The sequence below is a fragment of the Saccopteryx leptura genome, chromosome 2 (assembly GCF_036850995.1).
Source record: "Saccopteryx leptura isolate mSacLep1 chromosome 2, mSacLep1_pri_phased_curated, whole genome shotgun sequence".
Classification (NCBI taxonomy): domain Eukaryota; kingdom Metazoa; phylum Chordata; class Mammalia; order Chiroptera; family Emballonuridae; genus Saccopteryx; species Saccopteryx leptura.
In genome coordinates, this window is record NC_089504.1 from 230,853,723 (window position 1) to 230,868,601 (window position 14,879).

At 52.9% G+C, this 14,879-nt stretch overlaps 2 protein-coding genes across 8 annotated transcripts in view; both read right to left on the reverse strand.

Moving 5' to 3' along the window:
* RNF185 (ring finger protein 185) overlaps positions 1–14,879 on the reverse strand; it is a 192,424-nt gene that overhangs the window by 65,299 nt on the left and 112,246 nt on the right. The gene's annotated exons all lie outside the window — the stretch shown is intronic.
* On the reverse strand, positions 72–10,099 carry INPP5J (inositol polyphosphate-5-phosphatase J). Of its 7 annotated transcripts, XM_066370456.1 has the most exons (14): positions 9,985–10,099; positions 9,533–9,730; positions 6,752–7,923; positions 6,284–6,400; positions 6,057–6,165; positions 5,732–5,848; positions 5,242–5,417; positions 4,698–4,809; positions 4,447–4,556; positions 4,117–4,300; positions 1,452–1,589; positions 1,215–1,292; positions 1,034–1,138; positions 72–838 (listed from the first exon to the last, which is right to left on the reverse strand). In XM_066370456.1, exons 2-14 carry the CDS (start codon positions 9,719–9,721, stop codon positions 332–334), a joined length of 3,114 nt encoding a protein of 1,037 aa, XP_066226553.1. In that variant the 5' UTR covers positions 9,722–9,730; positions 9,985–10,099; the 3' UTR covers positions 72–331. The 7 variants fall into 7 exon arrangements, with proteins under 7 accessions (XP_066226553.1, XP_066226552.1, XP_066226554.1 ...); XM_066370455.1 differs by having other exon boundaries at positions 9,533–10,071; XM_066370457.1 differs by having other exon boundaries at positions 6,752–7,380; positions 9,533–10,061.

Consider the following 14,879-nt stretch of genomic DNA (forward strand, 5'->3'; position numbering starts at 1 on the left):
TTCTCCTTTAGTCTCTTTCTCTGACTACCTCCCACCCCCAGACTGCCAGCAAGTTAAGAAGAAGTCGGGAGTGAGGCTAGAGAATTTAATTCCTAATCAGTGACCTCTAGGATCTCCCCTCTCCCCATCCCAGATGGTGGCCTAGAAAGGGCTTTGCTGATTGTCACAGTTGAGGTGCCAGAACTGAGTTTGAGAGACCCAGTTGGCCACCCCTGACCAGGACAGAGTGGCACCTGTGGGTAAAGCTGGAGCAGCAGCAGGAGGGAGGCAGGTGGGTTGCAGAAGATTGGAGCATAGTGGGAGCCACCTGCACCCACCTGCCCACCTGCCTTCAGGGCCCCAGGCCCCCTTCCTCCAACTTCTGCCGGCCCTGGGGGCTGGGAGATAGGCTGTCAGGGGTTGGAGGCTCCCCATCAGGTTCCCAGGAGCCACCACCTCCGGGGTCTACAGTCTCTAGGCGCAAGGCAGGCAGCAAGCCCAGGCTTCGAGGCACAGATGGTGGGAAGGCCCAGGGGCCAGGCATCCCAGAGGGCCCCTCCTCACTTCTGCCCTGGCTGCCTCCATGATCTCCCCTGCTGGGGGCCACACAGGGCAGGCGACGGCTCTGGGGTGAGGGGCTGCGGCTGGTGCCTCGACGTTCACGGGAAGAGGGCCGTAGGGCCAGGCCGGGGAAGCGGGCCAAGCCTGGGCTGCGGCTACGGTGTCGCTTGGACTTGCCAGGGCTGGGACTTCGGGACTTGGGTGCAAGCAGCTCCAGGGTGCTGTCATCCTCATCCTCCGAGCTGGCACCTGAGCTGTCTGTGCTGCTACTGGCCAACTCCGAGCTAGGCAGCGAGATCTAGTGGGGGAGGTTGGTCATTGGTGTGCTCTCATCCCCAACTGGCCACTGAGGCCTCTTGGAACTCCAAAGTTCCTCCTTGGCAGACCCAGAGAGGTAAGGCTACTTGCGGGAGGCCACGGAGTAGAATGTAGAGGCTGTGGCATTTGAACAGAATCTTTTGGCACCCCTGACCCTACTGTCTGGTCTACTCACCTGGAAGGGCTCAGTGACTCCAATGAGGATGCTGTGAGTGTGGCTGTAATAGCCCAGGATGAAGTCTCCATGGCCCTTAGGCAGCGAGTCCTCACTGAATGTCACCTGGTAGGCCCAGCTTGGGGTCAGAGAAGCAGCCACAGAACCCCCCTTCCTGCCCTTCCCTCCTCCCTTTGAGTACCTGGTAGACGTTCCTGTCCACATCCTCGTGTTTGGCCCAGACATAAGCCACATAGTCCTTACAGTGGCGGAAACCTACCTGGGGTGAGAGGAATAGGGGCTCTGACTCTTATGGCCTGACCCCAGCAGCCTCCCTGTGTGGCATCAAACTCTGGAGAAGCCATGATCCCACCTGGGTACCCAGTTGCTTCTCCAGGCCCTAGCTTCCCCAAGTCATTGACCACCCCACCCTTCTCACCCGGTACAAGCCGATCCAGTCCCAGGAGCTACGAGCGAACACCATCTCCATGCGGTACCTCACCACAGCCTGCTCGGGCCGTACCCACTCCTCTGCCACCTCCAGCCGCACCAGTGGCACGTCATCCCTGAAGGCAAACTGTCCAGGGGCAGGGGGTGACATCAGCAGAGACCCTCTAGTGTTCCATGCACCCTTGGGCTTAAGTCAGCACAAATATACTGGATAAGGGCCTTTGAAGCTACTGCAGAGACAGGGAAACTAAAGCAGAACAGCTCTTGGATAAATGCCAGGCTTCCGGCTTCCCAGCCCAGCGCTCTCTGCTTATAGTCTCCTTATGGAGTGAATGAGAACATAGCTTAGAAGTTAGCAGATCATGGGTTTGACCCTGACTCTGTCATTGACAGGCTGCATGACTGCTGGTGAATTTTTCAACATTTGAATGACAGGGCTTTTGTCTATAAACTTGGATGATCTCATTTAACTCTTGGAGTTGTTCGAGAAATTTAACGAGATACTGTTTGTAAATCACCCCATAAACTTGCCAGTACGCAATAGGTGCTCAATTAATGATTTACCTATATGCTAGTAAGGGAGACATGATGTACTGGATATTCTGGGGCAAGCTGAACATCCCTGAGTGGGCAAGAAGAGCCCTGGGTAAAGGCAGGAGGCCTCAGTTTATTTCTTGGCTCTGCTACTAACTTGCTCTGTGACCTCAGGCAAGCCCTAGCCAACCCAAGACTCAGCTTCCCCATCTTTATAAAGAAGTGCCTATGACCTTGTCATCAGTCCATGAAGATAATTTATAGACACGACTACCCTCCTCCCAGAGTCACCCACATGGGTGGGGTTACTGGGGTGGCAGGTGGCCAGGGAATTACTCCACCTCTGTCCCTCAGAGGACTCAGGTGTTGCCAGCCCCAGACTTTTGTCTGCTTATTTATCTGGTTTCAGGTTTCCCTCCTTCACCTTCTGAGCCAAACTGCTCCAGAAGAGAACAGCATATCCTCTCACTCACTGATCCTCAGTTCCTAACAGCCAGTTTGGCCAAGATGGGCTATTAGAAATGCCCTGCAGGTCCTTGCAGGGTCAAAACTCCCACTAAACCCTGTTTTGATTGTGTTGCTTTGAGTGAGAGAGTTCAGTTTTCTGAGCCTCAGTTTCACTCACCAGTAAAACTGGAAGGAGAATTTGGACACCTCAGAGCCTACTAAGGCATTCAAAGGGATGACATATGCAAAGTGCTCCACACAGGGCCTAGCATGTAGCAGGTGCTCAACAGGTAATGCTTTACAAGGGAGAGTCCTGGATGAGGAGGGAGGGTCAGGGTAGGGTACTCAAGGTGAGGGTTAAACCTCACAACCAAGCCTTTTACCAAAGGTCATAGGAGGCCAGACCTAGGCAGATTTTCTTTCCCAGCTGAGGATATTGGCTAATGTCCCACTGACTGACCATGTGACAGAGTTACCAAGGAAAACATTCTTTGGCCTGCTGTGCTTCCTCTTATCAGAGCAAAAGAATTGGAGAGCCTAGTGTTGGGTTTCAGGACTGGAAAGATGGAATCTATCCTGCTCTGCCATTGAGCCTGTGTGTGACTTGAGGCACATGCCTGTCCCACTAGGGGCTTCAGTTTCCCACAGAAAAACAGAGTTGGACTACATAGTCTTCAGGTCCAGTTCTGACATTCTTGCATTTTCCCCCTTTTATTTTGGCAATAGGAACCTCAATCCTAAAAGACAGTGTTAAATTATAGTAACTATATATTTGGAGTTTAGCTTTGTATTTTTTATATCTCTACTCCCTCTCTCCATTATTACCTTGCTCTTATAGTGCCTGGCATATGGTGTGAAGGTAATAAATAATAAATAAGTATGAATGAATGCTGCATGGGCTTTGAGTAAATAGAATATATCTTATTATGTATGTGAATTTTAACATAAGTTGCCCTAAACCTTTCTTGGAAGAAGGGAGTTAGAGATTAGTAGAAAAGGCATGGGCTCGGCCCTGGCCAGTTGGCTCAGTGGTAGAGCGTCGGCCTGGCGTGCAGAAGTCCCGGGTTCAATTCCCGGCCAGGGCACACAGGAGAAGTGCCCATCTGCTTCTCCACCCCTCCCCCTCTCCTTCCTCTCTGTCTCTCTCTTCCCTTTCCGCAGCCGAGGCTCCATTGGAGCAAAGATGGCCCGGGTGCTGGGGATGGCTCCTTGGCCTCTGCCCCAGGCGCTAGAGTGGCTCTGGTTGCAACAGAGCGACGCCCCGGAGGGGCAGAGCATTGCCCCCTGGTGGGCAGAGCATTGTCCCCTGGTGGGCGTGCCGGGTGGATCCCGGTTGGGCGCATGCGGGAGTCTGTCTGACTGTCTCCCCGCTTCCAGCTTCAGAAAAATACACACACACACAAACACACACACACACACACACACACACACACACAAAAGCATGGGCTCTGAAATCAGAATAGCCTGAGTTCAATTCCTAACTTTTCACTTTACCAGCTATGTGCTCCTGGGCAAGTGAAGCTATGTCTATGAGCCTCAGTTTCCTCATCTGAAAATGGTGATCATATAACCCACTCCTGCTCTGCTAGGACAAATGGGTATTGCTAAGGGCAGGTGCAATGAGTGGAATGCAGAATGCAGAGCTCGGTTGGGGATGTCATGAGAAGACTCACGTGCAGTATAAACTGGGCAGCCACAGGCTTGTGGTCACTGACTGTATATTCCATGTGGCTGCGGTAGCTGTGCTGGGTCACCTGGAGCCGGTGGCTCTCCTGTCCTGAGGGGCTGCGACCTCCACTGGGAACCTTGACCTTCCATAGGATACGATCTGTCCAGGCCGGCTTCCGCTTCTTGGCACTGCAGTGGGCAGGCATAACCCAAATTTTAGAGGCAGCAGGTCAAGGTACAGCCCCCAGCCTTGCCTCCTAACCCTCTTCCCTGTCTCCCTTATCTAGAAGACCTCATCCCACATCCCCTCATCATCATCCCAGTGCTGAGCTTACCTGGTATCATATTTATTAGTACCCACATCAAACTTGAAGGTGGGTGCAAAGTTGAGGGGCCCCTCCTGGAAGCCCTTCAGAATGGGCCAGGTGTTCTTGGCCATGTTGAGCTGTGAGGGTCCAGAAAGGCAGAATTGGACAACAACTTGGGCAGGGCAGGTGAGGGCAAGGACCACAGCCTAAGGTACAGGTGTGTCCTGAGGCAAGCTCTGTGTGCCTGGTGGTTTGGGGTGCAGGCTGGGATTCCACACCTGGTCCTTCTCCCAGAGTTGGTGGAGCTGGTTGTTGTCAATGGCAAACTTGACAAAGTGCAGGTCGTAGCTCTCGATGCGGAAGTTTAGGTCCCCAAACCAGAACACAAGGCTGTTTGGAGGTGGAGTTCAGTGGGGTTCATGGGGTGGAAGAGCCCAACCCAGATCCTTCTCCATCCCCACTCAACTCAACAACACTGGATGCCCCTAGGGATGATGCCATTTCTGGGTGGCTGCAGAGCCTCCAGTCCGCTAAGGAGTAGCTGGAGGGTCAGATCTAGAGGAAAGTTAGGTTCAGCCCCTCAGTAAGGCCCTGTCCCTCAGCAAAGCTCCACCTGGCATGCTCTGCCCCCATCAAACTTATCCAGCCCTCATGTTCCTGGATGTACATATAGTAGTTTGGGTAGTGACCTACCTCCATAGGCCTCGCCTTTCCCCACAAGGCCCACCCAGGAGAGTATCAAGTTCCTTCTTGCAAGTTAGCAGACATTCTCCTTCACTAGCCCTACCCCCAAGCTCCATTTGGCCCCGCCCTGGCCCATACTCGTGGTCCAGAATGCCTTGTGCCCCGGGTCCCTGGAACTGCTGGAGGCTGAGGATGGTCTGGAAGTTGTCCTTGCGCTGCTCCGCCTTGTCCATGTGCGCTGGGAGGTGGCAGTTCAGGAAACAGAGCATGTGTCCGAAGGCCGCCAGTCGCACACTCACTCCACCCTTGTTGCCCTTGAGAGGCAAGATTGGGCGGGTCACAGGCGCTGTCCAGGCTAGAAGGTGAGGCACTAAACGAGGCATACAGATGGGCAGAGACAGCCAGCCGGTGGAGGAGGCTGGCAGAGGTGTGGGTTCTAGGAAAAGGGACAGAACACTGGGTCCCGCAAGGACAAAAAGGGGGCGGGGTCTAGAAAAGAGAGTGAGGTGGTGGGCGGGGGAGGCCTGCCTCAGACTAAGGGGTGGAACGCGGGGAGAACCTTGCCAGTGCAGGGGGTCTGGGGACTAAACTACCGCCCCCTTAGGGCTCTGTCCGCTCCCGCGCTTACCCAATAGCCACCCAGGCCAGTGCGCGTGCAGTCGGTCTGCACGTCCCTCAGGAAGGGCAGATGGTAGTACTTGGCGAACAGCAGCAGGATGACGCCCTGCATCCGCACAGTGCTCACCTGCAGTGGGGGGAGACTTGGCTGAGGGACAGGGCACAACCTCAGCTTTCCCGTCCTTGCCCTTTTTTGTCCTTAAGGTCTGTTCCTCCATCCTCCCTTTTCACAGACCCGGCAGCAGAGGCCCAGTGGACCCTACAGTGAGTCAAGGCAGATGCAGAGCCAGGAATCCAGGGGTCTCTGCCCACCCGGAGGGTGAGGGAGGCGTTACCAGCACGAAGTTGAAAGGTGCCAGCGCATCCATGAAGAGCTCGCTCCACTGATCTGTGAAGAGTGCATCCTTCAGCCTCTTGTTGATCATGGAGTTCACTTCCTGCAACCTGGGATGTAGGATGAAGTGGCCGTCGAGTTGGGGGATGCCCTAGGATACCCTCTCATGAGTGAGGGTCTGAGAGGCCTGAGAGGCTGGGGAGAAGTTTCATGCACCCTGCCCCTCACCCTATGGCGATCATGTCTGCCCTGTCACTGTCATCGCTGCCACAGCCCAGGTGGAGGAGGGATGTGATGTCATCCGGGGGCATGGCGGTGCCCACATTCCAAGTGACCACAGTGATCCTGGCGGCACCAGTATAGGAGGGGTCACTGCTGAGCAGCAATCCCTCATCCTCAATTTCCCTCCCACAGCACTCTTTCTGGGGAAATAAACTGAAGCAGGTATGGGTGTAAGCCCTCTGAAGGACCCACAGTGGGCCCAGTATCCCTCCATCCAGACTCTCCCAAGAGATCACTTGAGGTAAGGGGTGGGCAAATCCCTTAGGAGGGGATGCTGTCTTCTGAGGTCCTAGGGTGGGCCCAGCACCCCCTAGGCATGGTAAACTAAGGCAAAGAATGGCAAGTTACCCTGGAAAGTTGGCTAGCCTCAGAGCTCAAAACCCAACAATCTCTTTTGGAAGAGGGCCCTCTCACCAGAAGCCGGGGTCACTCTTGCAGGTAGGCTGAGCTGACCAAGAGGAGGATGACGATGAGGTGGATGTAGAAGAGGAGGTGGTGACTGGGGCTGGAATTTCTCGGGGCTGAAGGCTGGGGCTCAGGTGCCCACCAGGCCCTGCACCCTGGGTGCCAGGCCTGGGGAGGGCCATTTCAGGGGCTGGGGGGACACAGGGGGAGCGGTTGGGGGAGCGGTTGGGAGAGCGGCTGGGAGACCGGGGTGGCTTGGGCAGAGGTGGCACAGTCTGGGCTGAGGGGGCCCCTGGCCGAAAGGTGGGGGACAAAAGTCCTGAGGAATGGTTGCCAGGCTCTGGAAGGCCTTGGCCTACATCCAAGGGCAGCGTCTGGGGTGGCCGAGGCAGGACAGGATCCTCAGGACTGCTGCGGGGGACCTCAGGCCTAGCTCTGAAGGAGGGGGAGATCCTGGGGTCTGGGGGAGCTTGGATCAAAGATGGGGAGCCTGTAGGACTGGATGCCCGAGCTGGAGGCTGGAGATGCCTTTCAGAAGGGGAGAGAGGCTTAGGGGCTGGGGCATCCCTCTGTTTAGCTGGTGTCCGTCCCATAGAGGTCGGGGCTGATGCCATAGATGCTGGAGCCAGGGTCTGTTCCTGAGAGGGCGATAGAATTGGACTGGGCATAGGGGAAGAGTTGGAGTGGGGCTGTGGGTGCTGCTCCTCAGATGCCAGCGCCAGGTTCAGGCCTGAAGTAGCCAGTACTGGCCTGGGTCCCACGGAGGCAGGTGGTACCTGCTTCATCTGATTCCTAGACACTGGAGCCAGCCTGGGCCCCAGGGTGGCTGGAGGCAGCCTTGGTGCGGCTGAGACAGACATTACCAGCTGCCCCAGGGATGTCTGAACCAGGACTGAGCCTGAAATTGCTGGAAGAGGCTCTGGCCCAGCAGAGGCAGACATCACCAACTGGCCCACAGATGTTGGAGCCAGGCTGGAGCTGTGGCAGGCAGGAGTTGTTTTCTGCCCTTCAGGGGTAGACAGTGGAGCCAGGAGGGGTCGAGGAGACACCAGAGACAGTCTTGGCCCCTCTGAGTAAGATGGCATAGCAGCACGTGGCCCCATAGGTGCCTGAGCCAGCCTTGCTTCCAAGGGTACTGGCACTGCATTCTCCTTGGCTGGGAGCTGAAAACTTGAGTCCACCTTGTAGAGGACAAGTTAAAGACACAGGGTAACCCTAACTAGTAGCTTGGACCCCAACTTCCATATAGACCCCAGAAGACTTGATCTAGCTAAGAAAGGTACATATTTCCAAGAAACTTCTTCCTAATTTCTTACCTTAATCAATCCTGCTGCAAATCAGCTTCTCTTTTGGGGGAAACAGGACACAAAACCTTATCTCCACCCTCAAGTCTGACACCTCTTTCAGAGATGGGGAAATTAAGACCCCTGACTCAAATGAGGCAGAATAGGTTTGAATCTTCCTGGCTGGCACCCACTCCCTGGACACCCTGGATTGTTGAGTGGCTGAAGCCAGCTTTCTAGGGCAAACTCCCTGCAGTCCCTGCTGCTATCCTGATCAAGGGCTACTAACCTGACATCCCAGTTCTGCTCACTCTACACATCCTAGGTCCAGCCTATTCAATACTCCTTCCTGCCTCCACAGTTCCTAGGAAACCAAACATTTCAAACCTTGGTCACAGCCCTCTCTGTCCTCTTCGTTCATCCCCAAAGCTTACATGCAGGAGCAAGAGCCTGAGGCTGAGAATGGCCATGTCTATTTCAAGCCCAGCTCTGTGTGACCTTAGGTGAGCACCTCCCTGCCCAGAGCCTTAGCTTTCCTGTCTGGAAAACGAAGGAACCTGGCCACACCTGGTTCCTAGGAAACCTTGTCTCATATTTCCTGCATTTATGAGCCCTTACATTTGCTAAAATTCCATGTGAGCCCCCTGGAAAGTTCATCTTCACCAAGTGTGATTCTAACATTCAATGCAAGTCCAGAATTCTCTTGATTCTAGTGTCGTACCTTTCTGTACCCAGGTTGTACCCTCTTTTTTTCTTCACCCTCTCCCCCACCTGTGAGGACAGGTAAGCAGATAACCTCCTTTTGTCCAGCTGGTGGAAGGGAGGTCACCCAGCCCCATAGGGACCTCCTTTTCCTTCCCCATCTGTCTCCTGTTTCTGATGCCCTGTCTCCAGAAGACAGGATAATGTCCTTTGCCAGAGAGGACAGAAGATTTATACTCGCCCTGGATTGGCCCCATCCCTGCCTCCGGAGATGCAGTCTGTCGGCATCCTGTGCCCTTCTCGGTTCAGAGAACCTGAAACTCTGTCTTCACCTTTCTCCTCAAATTCAGCTCTTTAAAGCTGCATTTTGGGCATACCCTGCCTTGGCTCCAGGTATCCCACTATGCACCACCACCACCACTACCAATCACCACACCACCTCCAGCACTAACAACTTAGATATCCCAGATGTAACAGTTTTAGTCTTCAGGAACAAGCCTCCTCATATTGCATTGGCTCAGAGAGGACAAGCAACTTGCCCAAGGTCACACAGCAAAGGTGGAGCACAGCTGGGTCCCCTAACATCCAGTCCAGTGTTCTCCTGGGGGCTCCTGGAGATAGCTAACTCCATTTCTTTCTGCATGTCCCATTGCTGCCCCCTCAGGCCACAGGGTGCCTTGTTTGCCCATCCCTGCTCAGTGGACAGAAGAGAGAGCCAGACCTTCAGCCAGGGGCACCAGAGTGCTTGCACTGGGGGGATTGGAGTGGGACCAAGAATCAGGAATGGAGAGGCTAGGGGTCTTACCTTGGAGAGTGCTGCAGTTTGGAAAACCCCATGGGGCATAGGCAGGGGGCTCAGGCCAGCCAATGTCCCTGGCCTCCTGCTGCCATTGCTGCTGTGGCCCTCCATCTCAGCAGCCCCTGGCAGCTTGGCCTCCCTCAGGCTCTGGCTCCAGCTCCTCCGCTCCCGGGAACCAGTGATGTCATCAGTCATTTCAACCTGCTGAGAATTTAAAGGCACAGGCACAGGCACCCACTTTCCAACCTAGAGGTGGCCAGGGCAAGGTGGCTTACCCCCAAGAACTCTTCAAGCTGACTGCTGAAGCTGGAACAGTCATGGGGGTGTGAGGAAGTATGCCTATTAGGTTGGCCTGGGTCCCCACTGGCAGCATGGAGTAAGCTGTCTGTCTATATCAATCCCCCCCTTCCACCAGTAGGCCTGGCTAGCCCTTGCTCAAGGGAGGGGCATTGACACACCTGAGGGTAAAGTAGAAACAGGTAGCTCAGAGGTCAGCACTCTCTTCAGGGCCTCAGAGACACCTGACTCCCTACCCTGATCTTGTGACCTTCATGGTGCCTATTAGCTCAGGATTTGCATTGGCCCCCACCCTTGCCCCATTTTCAGGCCTTGATACCCGCCCCCTGCCTGGCCCTATCCTTCCCATCCCAGAGCCAGACACTCAGGCTCCAGCAATTGAGTCCTTTCCCATCTCAGCCTCAGCACTGGCCCCTCCTCCTCTGCAGACACTTCCCTGCCTGCCCTAGGACGTCCCATCCAGCCCAGTTCCATCCCAGCCCAGTTCCTCTTAGCTTTCCTCTCTCCTGTATTCAGTGGGTGTGGTTTGGGAGGGGACATGTTCAAGGTTACCTAGTAAGTTTGGGAGGTCTCCTGAATTTAAGTGAGGAAAGGGAACACCGTTAGTGGAGAAGGGCTAGCAGTGGGGAAGTGGACTGGCAGGAGTATCCTAGGAGTTCCTTTAGTGCAGTGGTCCCCAACCCCCCGGCCGCGGACTGGTACCGGTCCGTGGGCCATTTGGTACCGGTCCGCAGAGAAAGAATAAATAACTTACATTATTTCCGTTTTATTTATATTTAAGTCTGAACGATGTTTTATTTTTTAAAAATGACCAGATTCCCTCTGTTACATCCGTCTAAGACTCACTCTTGACGCTTGTCTCGGTCACGTGATACATTTATCCATCCCACCCTAAAGGTTGGTCTGTGAAAATATTTTCTGACATTAAACCGGTCCGTGGCCCAAAAAAGGTTGGGGACCACTGCTTTAGTGAGGACCTAGCACAGAACTTGGTTTTCAATGGGCCTATGTTTATTGAATGAATGAACAAATGAATGAGTAAGAGTGAATGAGTGATAAGGTCAGGGATGGCTATGGGCCCTCTGCTTTTTCCTCCTCCCTATTCTCATTCTTATCTGCTAAGCAGTCCCTGAAATTCCAATTCCTCCAGAATTGCTAGATTGCTTAAGAGTAATCCTTATTGTTGCCCCGGCCAGATGGCTCAGTTGGTTGGAGCATCGTCCCAAAGTGCAAAGGTTGTAGATTCCATCCTGGCTGGGGCATATACGAAAACAGATTGATGTTCCTGTCTATCTCTCTCTTTTCCTTCCTCTCTGCTAAAATCAATTTTAAAAAAAACTTAAAAAGAAAAGAAAAAAGTGACCTTACTCAATGTAGGCAGAAAATATCAGGTTTTTGGCCAGAGTTCCCTCATAGAAACAGTCACCTCTGCATCCTCATAGGCCTGCGTGGTTCCCTACAGGACCATGAGGGCTTTCTGTCCCTGGATGGGTTTTTCATCTCTGCTTGAGTGTCTCTGGGTTCAGTTTGTGTTTTGAGCCAACTCTATGAAGCTGGAATTTGCATAGGTGGAGACCCTGGAGTAGAAAGGTTTTTGGATAGTGATGGTAGAGGTGATGATAGTGGTAATGGGGGAGGTGGTTGTAGTGGTGGAGATGATGATGAATGAAATGATGATGATGGAAGTGCAGGGTGGACAGTGATGGAGAAAGTAGTGGAGCTGATGGTGATGGCAATGGAGGAAGTAATAAAGGTACAGATGTTGGCAGTGGTAGAGGTAGTAGAAAAGGGGTGACAGTAATGGTGACGAGAATGATAGTAAAAGTGGAGGAGCCTGACCAGGCGGTGGCGCAGTGGATAGAGCATCGGACTGGGATGTGGAGGACCCAGGTTCGAGACCCCGAGGTCGCCAGCTTGAGTGCGGGCTCATCTGGTTTGAGCAAAGCTCACCAGCTTGGACCCAAGGTCGCTGGCTGGAGCAAGGGGTTACTCGGTCTGCTGTAGCCCCCCTAGTCAAGGCACATGAGAAATCAATCAATGAAAACTAAGGAACTGCAATGAAGAATAGATGTTTCTCATCTCTCCCCTTTCTGTCTGTCTGCCCCTATCTGTCGCTCTCTCTGACTCTCCCTGTCTCTGCTACAAAAAAAAAAAAAAAAAAAAAAAAGAAAGAAAGGTGGAGGAGAGATGGGGGCAGAAGAGGTAGTGGGATGTTATAATGATGGAAAAAGACATGGTGGTGAAGTTGGGGGTGGTGGTGAGGGAGGAGGTAAGAGTAGACATGGTAGTGGTATACAGGCCACCAGAGAGGGAAGGAAAATGTGAACTTACCCTGTCCAACCCTCCGACTTCTATTTTACAGATGAGAAAACTAAAACCCCCCAGGAGTACCCAGCTTCTGATGCAATCCAAGTCCCCTGGGACCAATCCTCAGGCTCAGCCTTGGGGTCTGGGACAAGGACATTAGTGCTCTTTGGAAGCCAGGCAAATATTATGCAAATGATGTGCAGAGGGCCCCTGTGGCCTACCTGGGCAGCCCAGGATTTCCTATTATTTCCCCTTCCTGAACTCAGACCCTGTAGGAAAATTTATTTCTGGCCCTGCCAACTGACTTACTTGGGGCAGACATTTAGATTCTTGATTTGTGTAAGGGAGATAACAATAGTTGATACTCCTAAGGTTGCGTGACAATTCAACAAGATAGTGCATACCGAGTGTTTAGCGCAGAACCTGGCACAAGTAGGGTCTCAGTAAGGGTAGCTGCTCTGGATTTCTCATCATCAATATCATCATCATTATTATCTCCAGCCTGCCCATTTGGTGGATGCCGAACCTGAGGCCCAGTGTAGCTATATCCCTGGGGGGAGGGGGGAGGGACTCTGAGACCCAGACATGGCCTTACCAGGAGAAGAAGGTGGAGGGCGGACCCCAGTTGAGAAGGGAGCAGGGTAAGAGCTATATTTGAGCTCCTGGTGTGATGACTAAGGAGGTTGATAACAGACTCTGGGGCTCAGGGCGGCAGGCAGGCCGGGGGCAGCTGCCAGAGAGAACCGCCCCCTGCTGCAGATAGCTGGCTCCCTCTCTTCCCTCACTCAAGGGGGTGGAGTGCATACAGAGGCACAGGGTACAGCTTGTCCAGTCCCCTTTGGAAACTCTTAGTGCTAGCCTTCAGGTTGTTTGGGTCAGGAATAGGAAAGGACAGAGCTGGTGGTTGGTGGATTGTCTTGGTTAAGCTCCATAGTAACTCTGGAAGGTTGGTAATAAGATCCCCATTTGACAGAGGAAGAAACTGAGGTCTCAGGATTTACACAGCCAGTAGGGGACAGAGCATGAGGTTCCCAGGAAGACGGTGGCTAATTCTCCCGCATAGAGTTGACCATTGAACCCCTTCTTTGCAGGTAAATCCATGTTGCCAAATTGAAAAGAGGAGAAATGCCTTGGGAAGCAAAGGGAGCAGCAGGTGCAAAGGTGTGGAGTGTGGAAAGTTCCATCTGTGAAAGGATGCAAAATTTGGACATCTGTCCTCATAGTCTTTTGGCTCAGAGTTAATACACCATGAGCAGCTTCCTCTGTCCTCTCCCTCTATCCACCTCCCAGGGGCTCCTATGAGTAGTAATGTACAGAAGGATCTGTCCTTTGTTTTACTCCCTGGTCACCTGACCCAGGCCCACTGTGAGGCAAGTCACAACATGGCCACTGAGAACTGGCTCGAGAAATAGAGGGTGCTACATGTATTGGGTAAGGTAGAAAAAGGTAAGCATCAGGGAGAGCTTCCTGGAGGAGAAAGTATACAAGGTGTGGGGGAACATTTTTCCTCCTAAGACCTCACTCCAGAGTTCCTTATGGGTACCGAGCACCCTGTGTTATGTCACTGACTCCTTGTTCTCACCCTCAGGAGTGAGAACACTCTGGGTTGGGTGTCATCTATACCTCCTATTTTGCCCCCCAGAAAATGAGCTCAAGGAAGAGGAGCGACTTTTCTAAGGGGTCACACAGCGGGGACTGAGCTCAGGCATCCCTCCTCCCTCACCTCCGCTCCCCCTCCTCCTAGGCAGCCTGGCACCCACTGTCAGCTGCTCTGAAGTGAGTGGCTATTTTTATTCTGGTACGAGGGGATCTCGGGCAGCAGAGGCATGTAGGTTAGAAGGCTCTAGGAACCCGGCTTTAGCAGGCAAGGAGAGGCTTTTTGTAGGAATATAAGCTTGCCTGGGGTCTTCTATTTCTTGCAGGCTTACCTGCCCTAGGCTTCCATGTCTTTAGAAACTTTTTTATGAGATCTCAGAACAGAGCTTAAATCAGACTAAACCCTGACCCGCATCTCAGCTCCAACTTGAGCCCCAATCTTGGTGTTAATTGAGCCCTGATCTCATGCCAAGATTGAGCCTCTACCCCAGCTCTAGACTGAGCTCTGCCCATGGCCTTAGATTGAGCTCTGACTCTAGTCATGTACAGAGCCTGAACCAGGTCTGCTAAGGCTGATCCCGACTTGAGGCTTTGATTCTGGACTTAGACTGAGCCCTGATCCTAGCCTAGTACTGAGTTATAATCACAGACTGAACTCTAACCCTAGTCTTTACTAACCCTTGATTGTAGAATGAGCCCTAACCCCCAGTTTAAAATGAGCTCTAAGTTTAGTCATTAACTAAACCAAGGGTCCCCAAACTTTTTACACAGGGGGCCAGTTCACTGTCCCTCAGACCGTTGGAGGGCCAGACTCTAAAAAAACTATGAACAAATCCCTATGCACACTGCACATATCTTATTTTAAAGTAAAAAAACAAAACAGGAACAAATACAATATATATATATATATATATATATATATATATATATATTTTTTTTTTTTTTTTTTTTTTTTTTTTTTTTTTGTATTTTTCTGAAGCTGGAAACGGGGAGGCATTCAGACAGACTCCCGCATGCACCCGACTGGGATCCACCCGGCACGCCCACCAGGGAGCGATGCTCTGCCCATCCGGGGCGTCACTCTGTCGCGACCTAGAGCCACTCTAGCGCCTGGGGCAGAGGCCAAGGAGCCATCCCCAGCACCCGGCCATCT

What these genes read in the sequence shown, in the direction of transcription:
- INPP5J (XM_066370456.1), bottom strand. Translation starts at nt 9,721, where the DNA reads ATGACTGATGACATCACTGGTTCCCGGGAGCGGAGGAGCTGGAGCCAG. An exon ending in CTGGCCTGGGTGGCTATTGG is followed by an intron (nt 5,418 to 5,731) that starts GTAAGCGCGGGA and finishes TTGCCTCTCAAG; the next exon opens with GGCAACAAGGGTGGAGTGAG. An exon ending in GAGTCACTGAGCCCTTCCAG is followed by an intron (nt 839 to 1,033) that starts GTGAGTAGACCA and finishes CTCCCCCACTAG; the next exon opens with ATCTCGCTGCCTAGCTCGGA.